The sequence below is a fragment of the Ranitomeya variabilis genome, chromosome 2, assembly GCF_051348905.1.
Source record: "Ranitomeya variabilis isolate aRanVar5 chromosome 2, aRanVar5.hap1, whole genome shotgun sequence".
In the NCBI taxonomy this organism is placed as follows: domain Eukaryota; kingdom Metazoa; phylum Chordata; class Amphibia; order Anura; family Dendrobatidae; genus Ranitomeya; species Ranitomeya variabilis.
The window spans coordinates 240,594,826-240,611,914 of NC_135233.1; the positions used below are offsets into that span (position 1 = coordinate 240,594,826).

At 46.2% G+C, this 17,089-nt stretch overlaps 1 protein-coding gene across 2 annotated transcripts in view; it reads left to right on the forward strand.

The window, feature by feature from the left end:
* LOC143805234 (uncharacterized) overlaps positions 1-17,089 on the forward strand; it is a 660,557-nt gene that overhangs the window by 582,102 nt on the left and 61,366 nt on the right. For both annotated transcript variants that reach the window (XM_077284263.1, XM_077284264.1), the window contains exons 54-59: positions 9,271-9,324; positions 10,089-10,142; positions 10,603-10,656; positions 10,734-10,787; positions 11,103-11,156; positions 11,243-11,296. In XM_077284263.1, coding sequence (XP_077140378.1) covers positions 9,271-9,324; positions 10,089-10,142; positions 10,603-10,656; positions 10,734-10,787; positions 11,103-11,156; positions 11,243-11,296 — 324 coding nt within the window. The remainder of the gene's footprint in view (positions 1-9,270; positions 9,325-10,088; positions 10,143-10,602; positions 10,657-10,733; positions 10,788-11,102; positions 11,157-11,242; positions 11,297-17,089) is intronic.

Below are 17,089 nucleotides of genomic sequence, written 5' to 3' on the forward strand. Positions count from 1 at the left end.
CCCCTTCATACTTACCGATCCTCCCGGTGTCCGTACGTCTCCTCGCTGGGCGCCGCCATCATCCGGCAGATTCGTTCCATGTACATTTTGATCACTGTGATAAAACCTCACAGTGATCAAAATAAAAAAAATAGTAAATGACCCCCCCCTTTATCACCCCCATAGGTAGGGACAATAATAAAAAAAAGAAAATATTTTTTTTTTCTTTTTCCACTAGGGTTAGGGTTAGAACTAGGGTTAGAACTAGGGTTAGGGTTAGGGGTAGGGTTAGGGGTAGGGTTAGGGTATGTGCACACAGTGCGGATTTGGCTGCGGATCCGCAGCGGAGTAGCCGCAGATCCGCAGCGGATTGGCCGCGGATCCGCAGCGGATTGGCTGCGGATCCGCAGCGGATTGGCTGCTGCAAATTCGTAGCAGTTTTCCATCAGGTTTACAGTACCATGTACACCTATGGAAAACCAAATCCGCTGTGCCCATGGTGTGGAAAATTCCGTGCGGAAACGCTGCGTTGTATTTTCCGCAGCATGTCAATTCTTTGTGCGGTTTCCGCAGCGTTTTACACCGGTTCCTCAATAGGAATCCGCAGGTGAAATTCGCACAAAAAACACTGGAAATCCGCTGTAAATCTGCAGGTAAAACGCAGTGCCTTTTACCTGCAGATTTTTCAAAAATCGTGCGGAAAAATCTCACACGAATCCGCAACGTGGGCACATAGCCTTAGGGTTAGGGTTGGAATTAGAGTTAGGGTTGGAATTAGGGCTAGGGTTGGAAATAGGGTTAAGATTAGGCTTGTGGTTAGGGTTACGGATAGGGTTAGGCGTGTGTTGGGGTTACAGTTGTGGTTAGGGTTGGGATTAGGGTTACGGGTGTGTTGGGGTTAGGGTTGTAATTAGGGTTAGGGCTACAGTTGGGATTAGGGTTAGGGGTGTGTTGGGGTTAGTGTTGAAGTTAGAGTTGAGGGGTTTCCACTGTTTGGGCACATCAGGGGTCTCCAAACGCAACATGGCACCACCATTGATCCCAGCCAATCTTGCTTTCAAAAAGTCAAATGGTGCTCCCTCCCTTCCAAGCCCCGACGTGCGCCCAAACAGTGGTTTACCCCCACATATGTGGTACCAGCGTACTCAGGACAAACTGGGCAACAACTGTTGGGGTCCAATTTCTCCTATTACCCTTGCAAAAATAAAAAATTACTTGCTAAAACATAATTTTTGAGGAAAGAACAATTATTTTTTATTTTCACCGCTCTGCGTTATAAACTTCTGAGAAGCACTTGGGGGTTCAAAGTGCTCACCACACATCTAGATAAGTTCCTTCGGGGGTATAGTTTCCAAAATGGGGTCACTTGTGGGGTGTTTCTACTGTTTAGGCACATCAGGGGCTCTGCAAATGCAACGTGACACCCGCAGACCATTCCATCAAAGTCTGCATTTCAAATGTCACTACTTCCCTTCCAAGCCCTGACGTGCACCCAAAAAGTGGTTTACCCCCACATATGGGGTACCAGCGTACTCACAACAAACTGGGCAACAAATATTGGGGTCCAATTTTTTCTGCTACCCTTGTGAAAATAAAAAATCGCTTGCTAAAACATCTTTTTTGAGGACAGAAAAATGATTTTTTATTTTCACGGCTCTGCGTTGTAAACTTCTGTGAAGCACTTGGGGATTGAACGTGCTCACCACACATCTAGATAAGTTCTTTGGGGGGTCTAGTTTCCAAAATGGGGTCACTTATGGGGTGTTTCTACTGTTTAAGCACATCAGGGGCTCTGCAAATGCAACGTGACACCCGCAGACCATTCCATCAAAGTCTGCATTTCAAATGTCACTACTTCCCTTCCGAGCCCCGACGTGCGCCCAAACAGTGGTTTACCCCCACATATGGGGTACCAGCGTACTCACAACAAACTGGGCAACAAATATTGGGGTCCAATTTCTCCTGCTACCCTTGTGAAAATAAAAAATTGCTTGCTAAAACATCTTTTTTGAGGACAGAAAAATGATTTTTTATTTTCACGGCTCTGCGTTGTAAACTTCTGTGAAGCACTTGGGGGTTGAACGTGCTCACCACACATCTAGATAAGTTCCTTGGGGGGTCTAGTTTCCAAAATGGGGTCACTTGTGGGGGGTTTCTACTGTTTATGCACATCAGGGGCTCTGCAAACGTAACATGATGCCCGCAGACCATTCCATCAAAGTCTGCATTCCAAATCATCACTACTTCCCTTCCGAGCCCCGGCATGTGCCCAAACAGTGGTTTACCCCCACATATGGGGTATCAGCGTACTCAGGAGAAACTGGACAACAACTTTTGAGGTCCAATTTCTCCTGTTACCCTTGGGAAAATTAAAAAATTCTGGGCTAAAAAAATATTTTTCAGGAAAGAAATCACATTTATTATTTTCACGGCTCTGCGTTATAAACTTCTGCGAAGCACCTGGGGGTTCAAAGTGCTCACCACACATCTAGATAAGTTCCCTTGGGGGTCTAGTTTCCAAAGTGGGGTCACTTGTGGGGAGTTCCTACTGTTTAGGCACATCAGGGGCTCTGCAAACGCAACGTGACGCCCGCAGAGCATTCCATCAAAGTCTGCATTTCAAAACGTCACTACTTCCCTTCTAAACCCCGACGTGTGCCAAAACAGTGGTTTACCCCCACATATGGGGTATCAGCGTACTCAGGAGAAACTGGACAACAACTTTTGAGGTCCAATTTCTCCTGTTACCCTTGGGAAAATAAAAAATTGTGGGCTAAAAAATCATTTTTGAGAAAAGAAAAATTATTTTTTATTTTCATGGCTCTGCGTTATAAACTTCTGTGAAGCACTTGGGGGTTCAAAGTGCTCGCTATGAATCTAGATTAGTTCCATGGGAGGTCTAGTTTCCAAAATGGGGTCACTTGTGCGGGAGCTCCAATGTTTAAGCACACAGGGGCTCTCCAAACGCGACATGGTGTCCGCTAATGATTGAAGCTAATTTTCCATTCAAAAAGCCAAATGGCGTGCCTTCCCTTCCGAGCCCTGCCGTGCGCCCAAACAGTGGTTTACCCCCACATATGGGGAATCATCGTACTCAGGACAAACTGAACAACAACATTTGGGGTCCAATTTCTCCTATTACCCTTGGGAAAATAAAAAAATTGTTGCGAAAAGATCATTTTTGAGGAAAGAAAAATAATTTTTTATTTTCATGGCTCTGCGTTATAAACTTCTGTGAAGCACCTGGGGGTTTTAAGTGCTCACTATGCATCTAGATAAGTTCCTTGGGGGTCTAGTTTCCAAAATGGGGTCACTTGTAGGGGAGCTCCAATGTTTAGGCACACAGGGGCTCTCCAAACGCGACATGGTGTCCGCTAACGATTGGAGCTAATTTTCCATTCAAAAAGTCAAATGGCGCGCCTTCCCTTCCGAGCCTTGCCGTGCACCCAAACAGTGGTTTACCCCCACATATGAGGTATCGGCGTACTCAGGAGAAATTGCCCAACAAATTTTAGGATCCATTTTATCCTGTTGCCCATGTGAAAATGAAAAAATTGAGGCTAAAATAAATTTTGTGTGAAAAAAAAGTACTTTTTCATTTTTACGGATCAATTTGTGAAGCACCTGAGGGTTTAAAGTGCTCACTTTGCTTCTAGATAAGTTCCTTGGGGGGTCTAGTTTCCAAAATGGGGTCAATTGTGGGGGAGCTACAATGTTTAGGCACACGGGGGCTCTCCAAACCTGACATGGTGTCCGCTAGCGATGGAGATAATTTTTCATTCAAAAAGTCAAATTGTACTCCTTCCCTTCCGAGCCTTACCATGTGCCCAAACAGTGGTTTACCCCCACATGTGAGGTATCGGTGTACTCAGGAGAAATTGTCCAACAAATTTTAGGATCCATTTTATCCTGTTGGCCATGTGAAAATGAAAAAATTGAGGCTAAAATATTTTTTTTGCGAAAAAAAAGTACTTTTTCATTTTTACGGATTAATTTGTGAAGCACCTGGAGCTTTAAAGTGCTCACTATGCTTCTAGATAAGTTCCTTGGGGGGTCTAGTTTCCAAAATGGGGTCACTTGTGGGGGTGCTCCAATGTGTAGGCACACGAGGGCTCTCCAAATGCGACATGGTGTTCGCTAAAGATTGGAGCCAATTTTTCATTCAAAAAGTCAAATGGCGCTCCTTCCCTTCCGAGCCCTGCCGTGCGCCCAAACAGTGGTTTACCCCCACATATGAGGTATCAGCGTACTCAGGACAAATTGAACAACAACGTTCGTGGTCCAGTTTCTCCTTTTACCCTTGGGAAAATAAAAAAATTGTTGCGAAAAGATCATTTTTGTGACTAAAAAGTTAAATGTTAATTTATTCCTTCCATGTTGCTTCTGCTGCTGTGAAACACCTGAAGGGTTAATAAACTTCTTGAATGTGGTTTTGAGCACCTTGAGGGGTGCAGTTTTTAGAATGGTGTCACTTTTGGGTATTTTCAGCCATATAGAACCCTCAAACTGACTTCAAATGTGAGGTGGTCCCTAAAAAAAATGGTTTTGTAAATTTTGTTGTAAAAATGAAAAATCACTGGTCAAATTTTAACCCTTATAACTTCGTAGCAAAAAAAAAAATTTGTTTCCATAATTATGGTGATGTAAAGTAGACATGTGGGAAATGTTATTTATTAACTATTTTGTGTCACATAACTCTCTGGTTTAACAGAATAAAAATTCAAAATGTGAAAATTGCTAAATTTTCAAAATTTTAGCTAAATTTCCATTTTTTTCACAAATAAACTCAGAAATTATCGACCTAAATTTACCACTAACATGAAGCCCAATATGTCATGAAAAAACAGTCTCAGAATCGCTAGGATCCGTTGAAGCGTTCCTGAGTTATTACCTCATAAAGGGACACTGGTCAGAATTGCAAAAAAACGGCAAGGTCATTAAGGCCAAAATAGGCTGGGTCATGAAGGGGTTAATGGAAACGCTATGGAAACTGCTGCGGACCCGCAGCATCAAAATCGCCGCGGATCCACGGTAAAAACCGCAAAGTGTGAACATGGCCTTATAATGATGAGGAAATAAAAAAGATACAATATTCCCATAAGCCTATATGAAAGGTGTCATAAGTAATTACAAACTCCTCTGGATCTTGAAAATTACATACAATTAGCAAACTGAAGCATCATATCCATTTACAGCACCAAAAAATTAGTTGGTTTCATCTCTCTGAACCAATTTGGCTGTTGAACAGCGTAATTCGTATTCATCATTTTCTTTCTTTTGTATATCAGCCCTATTTTTCTGTTGCTGCATTTTTTGTTTGTTTATTTGTGTTTTATATGCAGGTACTTCTCTCAAAATTAGAATATCATAAAAAAGTTAATTTCTCTATCGCTTCTTTGGGGGACACAGGAACCATGGGGTGTATGCTGCTGCCACAAGGAGGCTGACACTATGCAAAAAAAAAAGTTAGCTCCTCCTAGCTCCTCCTCTGCAGTATACACCCCATTGACTGGCACTAGGTTAATCAGTTTTAGCTTAGTGTTAGTAGGAGGTGGACACAGGTCTTTCATTAGACCCATATCTACCTCAGTGTGCGTCGTTTCTTTTCAGGTTCCCGGAGGGATACAGTGTGAACGGTCACTACTGTACTCACATGCAGAGACTGTGAGTACGGCGTGTACTGCCACCCCGTATCCTCATACGTCTAGTCAGCAGGACCCCAGCCCCTAACACAGAAGCGTGATTAGGTGATTGGATCACCGGGCCTGCTTCCGTCTCCCACCCACTCGCCCACCAGAGCCTGTACCGGCGATATCCGCACTGCATATCCATGGTGTGGACAACTGGGCCGCCGCTTTTATGAGCCGCGAAGGTCTCTCGGCAGGAGAGTGGTCCCTGCATCAGGAGGTCTTCAATCAGATTTGCCTTCGATGGGGAACTCCGGACGTGGACCTCATGGCGTCCCGGCTGAACAGGAAGATTCCACGGTTTGTTTCCAGGTCCCGCGATCCTCTCGCATTGGGCGCCGATGCTCTGGCCATTCCCTGGTTGCAGTGCTTCCCTATCTGTTTCCTCCTCTTCCCCTTCTTCCCAGGCTGTTGAAGAAGATCAAGGCGGTTCTGATCGCATCGTATTGGCCCAGAAGGGCTTGGTTCACAGAGATAGTCAACCTTCTTGCGGACACCCCCTGGAGGCTCCCAGACAGGCCGGATCTTCTGTCCCAAGGACCAATCTGCCACCAGAATTCTCGGTCGCTCAATTTAACGGCTTGCCTGTTGAAACCTCAATTCTGAGAGCATCCAAATTTTCTGATTGGGTGATTCACACCATGATCCAGGCAAGGAAGCCATCATCTTCCAGGGTCTATTATCGGACCTGGAAAGCCTATTTCTGCTGGTGTGAGTCTAATCACATTCCGCCGATGTCCTTTTCTCTCCATTCCATTTTGGCATTTCTCCAGGCAGGACTTGACGCTGGCCTTGCCCTTAGTTCGCTAAAGGGTCAGGTATCAGCCCTTTCCATTCTTTTCCAGAAGAATTTAGCCTCCCGCTCTCAGGGCAGGACCTTTCTTCAAGTAGTAGAAAATGCAGCTCCTCCGTACCAGAATCCTGTGGACTCCTGAGACCTCAATCTTGTTCTGGAGGCCCTGAGGGATTCTCCCTTTGAACCTCTCCGAGAGGTTTCCCTGTCCATTCTGTCCTGGAAGGTGGAGTTTCTTGTGGCCATCACCTCCATTAGGCGTGTCTCGGAGTTGGCAGCTCTTTCCTGTCGCCTCCTTTCTTGGTTCTTCACCAGGATAAGGTGATTTTGCGGCCTCCGCCTTCCTTCCTTCCCAAGGTGGCGTCCACCTTTCACCTGAATGAGGATATTATCCTCCCTTCCTTTTGTCCTGCTCCGACTCATTCTCTGGAGCGTTCACTGAACAGGTTAGACCTGGTCAGGGGGATCTATCTGGCTAGGACAGCCCCCTTTAGGAAGACGGACTCTCTATTCGTCATTCCAGATGGTGCGCAAAGAGGCCTGCCCGCCTCCAAGGCTGCGATTGCTTGCTAGGTCAGAATTGCAATTTCGGAGGCTTACTGGGTCAAGAACAGAGTGCCTCCCCCTGGGATTAAGGCTTACTCTACCCGGGCAGTAGGCGCCTCCTGGACGGTACACCATGGGGCATCCGCCCTACAACTTTGAAAAGCGGCAACTTGGTCTTCCATCCACTCGTTCGCCAGATTTTATAAGGTCCATGCCTACGCCTCGGCGGAAGCCAGCCTAGGTAGAAGGATCTTGCAGGTGGCAGTGGTAAGTTCTCCGACCTGAATGTAGTTTTCTGCTGTTCTCTCCCCAGGGGGACTGCTTTGGGACGACCCATGGTTCATGTGTCCTCCAATGAAGCGATAAAAACAGGATTTTTGGTTGCTTACCGTAAAATCTGTTTCTCGGATCCTTCATTGGGGGACACAGCACCTTCCCATGTTTATCAACTCATTTTCTGTGTTCTATTGTTATAGTTTGAGTTGTCTGTTTTGTTTTATTTCTATCTTGTTGCCTCTCCTACTGCTTTCTCACTAACAGATTAACCTAATGTCAGTCGGTGGGTTTATACTGCAGAGGAGGAGCTAACTTTTTTGTACATAGTGTCAGCCTCCTAGTGGCAGCAGCATACACCCCATGATTCCCGTGTCCCCCAATGAAGGCTCCGAGAAACAGATTTTACGGTAAGCAACCAAAAATCCTTTTTTAAGTTCTTCAATACAAAAAGTGAAACTCATGTTATATAGTGTCATTATAAAGAGAGCAATCTATTTCAAGTTTTTATTTCTGTTAATGTTGATGATTATGGCTTACAGTGAATGAAAATCCAAAAGTCATTATCTCAGTAAATTAGATTAACAAAAAACACCTGCAAAGGCTTCCTAAGCATTTAAAAAGGTCCCTTAGTCTGTTTCAGTGGGCTCCACAATAATGGGGAAGACTGCTGACTTGACAGATGTCCAAAAGGCAGTCATTGACACACTCCACAAGGAGGGTAAGCCATAAAAGGTCATTGCTGGCTGTTCACAGAGTGCTGTATCCAAGGAAAAAGTGTGGTAGAAAAAGGTATATAAGCAACCGCGATAAACGCAGCCTTGAAAGGATTGTGAAGAAAAGGCCATTGCAATTTTTGGGGGAGATTCACAAGGAGTGGACTACTGTCATTGCTTCAAGAGCCACCACACATAGACGTATCCAGGACATGGGCTACAAGTGTCGCATTCTTTTTGATGAGCCACTCATGACCAATAGACAACGCCAGAAGCATCTTACCTGGGCCAAGGAGAAAAAGAACTGGACTGTTGCACAGTGCACCAAGGTGTTGTTTTCAGATGAAAGTAATTTTGCATTTCTTTTGAGAATCCAGGTCCCAGAGTCTGGAGGAAGAGTGGAGAGGCCACAATCCAAGCTGCTTGAGGTCTAGTGTGAAGTTTCCACAATCAGTCATAGTTTGGGGAGCCATGTCATCTGCTGGTGTAGGTCCACTGTGTTTTATCAAGACCAAAGTCAGCGCAGCCGTCTACCAGGAAGTTTTAAAGCACTTTATGCTTCCCTCTGCCAAGATTTTTGGAGATGGAAACTTCATTCTCCAGCAGGACTTGGCACCTGTCCACAGTGCCAAAAGTACCAATACCTGGTTTACAAACAACAGTATCACTGTGCTTGATTGGCCAACAAACTCGCCTGACCTTAACCCCATTGAGAATCTATGGGGTATTGTCAAGAGCAAGATGAGATACACCAGACCCAACAATGCAGACGAGCTGAAGGCTGCTATCAAAGCAACCTGGGCTTCCATAACACCTCAGCAATGCCACAGGCTGATCGCCTCCATGCCACGCCGCATTGATGCAGTAATTGATGCTAAAGGAGCCCCGACCAAGTATTAAGTGCATTTACTGGACATACATTTCAGTAGGCCAACATTTCGGATTTCAAAATAATTTTTCAAGCTGGTGTTATAAAGTATTCTAATTTAGTGTGATTATGACTTTTGGGTTATCATTGGCTGTAAGCCATAATCATCAACATTAACAGAAATAAACATTTGAAATAGATCACTCTGTTTGTAATGACTATATAATATGAGTTTCACTTTTTGTATGGAAGAACTGAAATAAATTAACTTTTTGATGATATCCTAATTTTGTGAGAAGCACCTGTACATATATTTTGCCTTGGCAGATGCACAGTGAAATAACATGATGATTTTCATCTCCATTTATTGATCATGAAGTATTGGTTATCTGTTGTCATTTTTTGCAGGGTGACAATGGAAAAGATGGTCGTTCTGGAACTCCTGGAAGTGCTGGCAGAAAGGTATCTTAAGTAAAAAGTTTTTAAAAAGCCTATAGTCTGCAAGAAGATACTTTCTTCTTCTTGTAGCATGAGATCTCCTAGTCAAAGGGGTTTGTGCAAGATTAGAAAAACATGGAACCACCTCTGTCCACAGGTTTTGTATTATATTGCAGCTTTGCTCCTTTCATTTCAGTGGAAATTACCTGCAATACCAGAGAGAACCAAAGGACAGAGGTGGTGCTGATTTTCAAAGAAAGCAGGCACGTTTGCCTAATCCCTTTAATTCATGTTAATCATCCCTGCTTGTCTAGAAGCAAACACAAAAGGGCAGAGTTAGTAAAACAATGTAAACTGAATCTTTAAATGTGCCAAATTTATCATAGTGGCTCACGTTGGATGATACATTTGTTGCATCTTTACACTTAAGTAGTCTCACTTTGTGAGAGAAATTTGAGCTAACATTTTTGGCGCAATTTTGGTTTATGATGTTGGACCTGAAGCCATCCCCTTTCCATAAACAAGCCCTTTGTCAAGCAAGGTTCAAAAGTGTCTAAAACACATATTGAATGTGGTACAAGGTATAAATTACACTATTTGGCTCATATTGCACCATAATTCTGGTGCATTTATCGCATGATGTGAATAAGGTCATGCAATATGCAGCTAAGTAACATCTTTAATAATTTAGATTTAGATTTTTTGCCTTAAAGCCTGAGCAAATATTAAATGTGTATCTGATAAAAAAAATCATTGCTAATATTTTGGTTTTATTTTAATATTTCTAGGGTAAAAGGGGAAAAGCAGGTCAAAGACCACCACGAGGTCCCCATGGTATCAAGGTAAGGAAAATACATTGAACGTTGCTCCCAAAGTCGAAGTATTCCCTGGTGTCCAGTACTGGGGTCCTGGGTTCAAATCCCACCAAGGACAACATCTGCAAGGAGTTTGTATGTTCTCCCAGTGTTTGCGTGGTGTTTCCTCCGGGTTTTCTGGTTTCTTCCCACATTCTAAAGACATACTGATAGGGAATTTAGATTGTGAGCCCCATCGGGGACAGTAATGATAATGTGTGGAAACTGTAAAGTGCTGCGGAATATGTTAGCGCTGTACATAGCCTGGGTAATGTACACCTTTGCTGTACCATCTGCATCATGTCCTGTATTCTACAGAACAGACAGCTAATAGTCAAAACATTCTGGCATTGGAATAATGTATAGTCTTGAGTTAATTGACCTTTACTGCGCACTGCTACTATTCCCATTTGTTTTCCATTGTAATACATTTTCATAAATATTGCAGGGGGCAAAGGGACCACGGGGACCATTGGGCCCACAAGGGCCAAGAGGACCATATGTAAGTAATGAAAAAATGATAATCGCTATCATAGTGTAGAAAGTTCATAATTCTTAGATATATGTGTTTGCAACCAGGGTATTCCCGGACTCAGGGGGCAAAAAGGAACTCCAGGTTCCAAAGGACTGAAGGTAAAAAGAAAAATAACATAAATGTAATCTTACTGTACATACCACCAAACAGGGCAGTATTACTAATAGAAGGCAATATTGCAAAATTATAGGCAAATGTTCCAACGAGTTGCCATAAATTTATGCACCTCTTCATGTAGTTTTCAGTCCTAAGGTATCAGGCTGTGTATGAACCCTTCATATGGGAAAACTGTATCAGGCTGTGTATGAACCCTTCATATGGGAAAACTGTACAATCAATTGGTTAGGGATTGTATATTTGCCATACATACATATTCCAAATGTGCTACTGACATGTTTTTTTTTATTTTACAGGGTGAAGAAGGCATGGAAGGACCATTTGGACCAAAAGGAGAAGATGGACTAAAGGTTAGGAAATTGTTCACCAAAACAGACTGGAAATCTCTGTCGATCTCCTTCTCCAAAACCTCGTGTTATCAACCTTAATTTTTCAGGGAAAACAAGGTTCTATTGGGAATGACGGATCTCCAGGGGAGAAAGGAGATGAGGTACAGACTTATCACTTACCCTTATCTATTAATAATCATAATTTAAATTGTTCTCGTGCTAAATTTCCAAACTTCATTGGGTCATGCAACTATTTTTTGTAGTATTGTTAGAGTAAAGAAGGGGTTAATGTGTTCAGACTTGTGATGGCTATCATGAGAATACACAGAAACAGAGAACTGTTGTGTCACTAAGCTGGGTAGACACAAAAATGATTTTTCTCCTTCGCCTCATTGGGGGACACAGACCGTGGGTGTATGCTGCTGCCACTAGGAGGCTGACACTAAGTGATACAAAGAAAGTGATCTCCTCCCCTGCAGTATACACCCTCCTGCTGGCTCTCAGCTAACCAGTTCTTGCTTAGTGTCCATAGGAGGCACATGGGTCTGGTTCAGACCCCAACATTTTTATTTTATTTTTATTTTCTATAAATTTTTATTTTTTAATTAACGGAGTGAAGGGGGCGAAGGATTCCTTTCTAGGGTCCGCTCTCCCCCGAACCATCAACAGGCAAGCACGGCGAGTATACCTCCCCGTACCTTTCCTGCGATGACTGGGGCACGCCTAATCTACGCTGGGGCGACTGTTCCTATACGGTCCCGATCTCCCCCCCGTAAGATGTCGGGCACATAGAGTATACCTCTTATGTGCATCTCCCGGGCTCCTCCGCAATTAAGCCCTCACCTGTTGGTGTCATGTAGTCCCCACAGTAGCCGTAAGCCCCCTGCGGCAGGCGTATCCGTAAGTCCCCTGCGGCAGGCACAGCCGTAAGTCCCCTGCGGCAGGCACATATGAAGATGGACAGAGGCTCTCCATCCCACGGCAAAGGGAGGATCGATTGAGCTTACTCCCTCGCAATGGAGGATGCATCTCTGCCCGGTGGCGGTGAGTAGTTTCCTTCCTGACGCTGCCTGCGTGGGAAGGTGCGGTCCTAGTCACTGGGGAGAGGTGCCGCTAGCTGGACGCCAGCGGCAATCATTCGGCGCTACGTCAAGGCCTGCCGACACGCTCCACCGCCAGGCTCCATAAATTTAGTTCCCGGCTTTTTCAGCCGGACTAGGCCGCAGTTGAAATCCCCGCCAACTGCCGGAGCCCCACCCAGCTCAATTCAGGGGCGACGGTTCCATCACGGTCCCGATCTCCTGCACCGTCCACACTGCAATACCCGACGTCCGCGGCGGCTCCATGCCGGGACGCGCACAGATGGTGAGTGGATCCCGTCAGCGATGGGCCTCTGCAGTGGGATATTCACTTGCTCACAGGCAGTCTCAGGCTTCCCTGTGGCCCACCTCCCTGAGGTAACGCTCCGGCCGGCTGCAAAAATTTAGCCCCCGGCTTCGGCCGATGTGTAGGCCGCACCTCGGAAGCGCAATGGCGCCCTAAGACGGCTCTGCCCGCTTTTCTGGTGTTTCTCGCCTGGCACGGTAGCGCTCAATTTTCTCGGCCACTGCAACGTCCCTCACTTCTACCACTGGTATCGCTCCCGCCGGCTGCAGAAATTTAGACCCCGGCTTGGGCCTATTCATGGAAGTATCGAGGCTCCGCCCATGTCGTGCCTGTGGCTCCGCCCCCGAATTGGCGCTTCTCGCTCTCTGCGAGATGTTATCTAAAGGCGCATGACCAGTATTCCCTGGTCTTAAAGGCACATGACCAGTATTCCTGGTCTTAAAGGCACATGACCACTATTCCCTGGTCTTAAAGGCACATGACCACTATTCTCTGGTCTTAAAGGCACACGACCAGTATTCCCTGGTCTGAAAGGCATACGACCAGTATTCCCTGGTCTTAAAGGCACAGGACCAGTATTCCCTGGTCTTAAAGGCACACAACCAGTATTCCCTGGTCTTAAAGGCACATGACCAATCCGAAGCTGGTCATAAATAAGGAGCCCTCCGCCGCTGATCCCAGTTTATCCCAGTGTAACTAGTTCCCTCAGTGGACTTCGTCACTGCTGCAACCCATGGTTTCTCTGACCAAGAGATTGAATCCCTCCGTGGCTCGGAGTGCTCGCAGGACCGATATACATGGTCCCTCTCCTACATGGGATCCGTCGGCTAGCAAGGGCCGCGAGTATTCTAGAAACGTACAGGCGTCTAGAAAAGTACAGGCATCTAGAAAATGGAAGTTTTCATTTCATCATCTCTCTCCAAGGATTTGCTGAGAACAAGACTCTGAACACGGATCGGATATTGCCTTGGACCTGGACTTGCCAGAGCTTAAAGTAAAGGATGAACTCGCCTCTTTATATCATCAACTAATCTCTGTACATTGACGAGGACTCCGGTCCTGCTCTAGGCTACGCAGTGTCCCTCATAAGGAGACTAAACTCCCTCATAGAGCATTTGTCATCCAGTCCGGATATGCGATTCACTGGACAGAAGCCTCTACGTGGGATGCCATGCCTGGTCTGATTTTTAAGTACGACGGACCCTTTAAAGGGCACCGATCTCCCCACACCATCAACAGACGGGCACACGGAGTGTCGCCTCCATGTCTCCTCTTCTGCATCCAGGCCTTACGCCAGACAACCTGTCCTGTCCACCCGGAGACCTGAACTCTGTGGATGTACAGAGGCACCCTTTTTGGGCGTCTGAGCACCCCCCTCTGCATCACCACTATTTAAAAGAAGATGCAAGAAAGCGGATGATCCCTCTCCACTACCCTGTTAAGAGGATGGTGGATCAAGGGTTCTTAATTTTTAAAGGGCCACTGTCACCCCCTCCAGCCGTTATAAACTAAAAGAGCCACCTTGTGCAGCAGTAATGCTGCAGTCTAACAAGGTGGCTCTTTTAGTTTTTGCTTCTGTTATTCCCTCAATAAAGCGTTTTATAATTTTCCCCAAATACCTATCTTTGTACCTGGAGGCAGGTCTGAAGCCTCCTCTGTGAAGCGCCCAACTGCCGTCACTCATCTCTTCTGGGGCGATGGTCGCCGCCCCCTGCGCGCTGTTCTTCTTAAATCCGGCGCCTGCGCTGTGCGTGCCTGCCTGGGGCAGGCGCAGTGTTCATTGGCCGTCATAGCTCAGATGCCGGGTGCCTGACTGCGCCTGTGCGGGCAGTGCGGCCACCCTGTTACTGAATCCCCGCCCCGCACTGTGTTATGCATTATGCACAGTGCGGGGCTGGGATTCCTGGGCAGCTTCCTGCACAGACCGACGCTGGAAGGCGAGGAACCTGGGGGAGCGTCTGACAAGCGCAGTGCGCATGCCCAGGAATCCCAGCCCCGCACTGTGCATAATGAGTGGGAACTTCACCCGGAAGTCTTCCATCAAACCTGCCTTCACTGGAGCTCTTCAGTTGTAGGTCAGATGGCGTCCAGACTGATCACCTATGTACTCGAGTTTGTGATTCTGCCTTGAGATCCAAGAGCCATCGCACGGCATGCTCTGGTTCTTCCGTGGTACCAGTTTCCATAACTCCCCTTCCACTACTTCCGAAAGCTTTTCAGAAGCAGAAAGGGCCCCCAGTGATCCTCGGAAATCCGCACTGACCATGTCAGTTTTTTTGGCTTGTGGAGCTGGTAGCTTTCCGCCTTTCTGCAACAAAACTGCAAGTAGGGACTTTCTCGCAGGGAGTTTTCACACGTAGTTCTTCCCTATCTTCCCTATCGCATACCGTTAGATCATCGGGACCTTAATGGTCCTAGGAGTCTTACAGTAGACCCTTTTTTGATCCGGACAGACCTTACTATCAGGGAAGGTCATCCCTTTTTTCTCTCCGATATCCTCATCCTGACGAGTCTTCGGTGCTAACTGCTCGGTCCTTTCAGACTTTTTTCCCTTATTTCCTTCAAGGCAAGGTTGTCCTCAGGCCATCCCCGTCCCTTGTTACCAAGGTGGTATTGTATTACCACTGTTATGAGGGCATAGTTCTTCCCTCATCTCTTTTGGCACCAGTCCACAAAATGGAATGAGTTCCCCATATTCCGGACGAAGTAAGTGCTCTGAGTAGGTACGCCTCGAGGACGGCGTCCTTCCGAAGGTTGGACACTGTATCTTGGGCTTCCTGACGGTAAGAGGAAGGCTTCCTGACGTTTACAGAAAGGGTTTAGCCGTTTCATCGGTCATTTTAGCCTGGTGGATTCCTTTAACCATCCAGGGGTCCTTCCATGTTAGAGGTCAGCCTATCTCCCTGTCTATCGTGGGTTTTAGGCACCAGGCGTCGACAAGACACGCCTGCAAGCTTGCGGATTCGTCCAGTCCGCATGCATTCTTGAAGAACTATAATTCCCACACTTCCACAGATGGGAGTCTGGGCAGGCGGACTCTGCAGGTTGTGGTGGCGCACTTGTAAGTAGCGGTTACACAGGGCCTGATCTGATGTTGTCCCCACCCAGGGACTGCTTTGGGACGTCTCACGGTCTGTGTCCCCCAATGAGGTGAAGGAGAAAGAGGGATTTTTGTGTACTCACCGTAAAATCCTTTTCTCCGAGCCAATCATTGGGGGACACAGCTCCCACCCTGGTATTAGCTTATGCTTGTTTTATAATCTGTTATGCTATACTCTCATATATAATATGACATGCTGTAAGTTCATATGTTGTTATTGATCTCCTACTGCTTTTACACCGAACTGGTTAGCTGAGAGCCAGCAGGAGGGTGTATACTGCAGGGGAAGAGCTAACTTTCTTTGTATCACTTAGTGTCAGCCTCCTAGTGGCAGCAGCATACACCCACGGTCTGTGTCCCTCAATGATTGGCTCTGAGAAAAGGATTTTATGGTGAGTACACAAAAATTCCTCTTTTTTACTTATTCAGCCATAAATTTTGTTATTATATATGAACTGCCTAAATTTATGTATAGAACACCTATATTCTTGAAGAGTATAAAATAAACACTCCGGCAAGCCTTGGAGATTGTTGGGAATCACATGTACTGTATGTGTATTTGCTCTTTCTCATCTACCGAAAGCTGAATCCCAGAAACTTCTAAGTTGTAACTAGGACTGATCTAACTGTTTTGTGCATCAGGCTTTATCACATATATTTTCTCTTTATGGGATATCCTCACTTCATGACCTGTTAAGGATTTCTGAGACCTGGAGGTGATCAAATAGTGCAATCCAGAAGATTTGATAGTTTGGACCAGTGGTATGGTCAGAACTGTGGACTGTCCAATGCTGCGTTCAAGGATGCTGAGGAGCATCTTCAAAGCCGTGCAGCCTTCCATCTGGAAACCGCAGCGTCTGCCGTGAGTAGCTCTGCACTGCAGACTGACACTGTCCCCTGCCCCCTAATCTTCTGACATTTTCCTCAGGGGCCCGTTAGTCATGTCTAATTCTAAGGGAGGTCGCTCCTGGCCTCCTACTTTTTGCCCTACTTCCTGTGCTTTAGTGAAACACTTTGCGTGTTTGTCTTGTAACTGCAAGCTTCCCTCAGGCAGGCCTGCAGCAACCCCATTATGCCCACCGCCAAGGACCCCCCTGCTGTTCAGCCTGAGAGCGAAGTCCCCACCCCAGGCTGGGCCTCCTCTTTGTCTCTATCAGTAGCAGATCTCACACGGGTGTCCCAGACCCTGGTGTCCGTGCTCTATCGGTTGCCCCTGCAGACTTCCGTAGTAGCCAGCGGGTCACAAAAAGCTCCGTCCGAGACTTCCAATATAGGCCGCAAAAGATCCAGACAGGAATGCCGGTCTGAGTTCTCTTCTTGGTCCATCTCACCCCACGGTCCTTCTCTGTGGTCGACTTCCCCCTGGTCCTCCTCCCCGGAGTCAGGCGTGGCTTTTTCTGATGCGCCTTTGGAGGATAATTTGGGGCTGGATTCGAACCAAATCGCTAGCATGAGGGATATGGTTCAA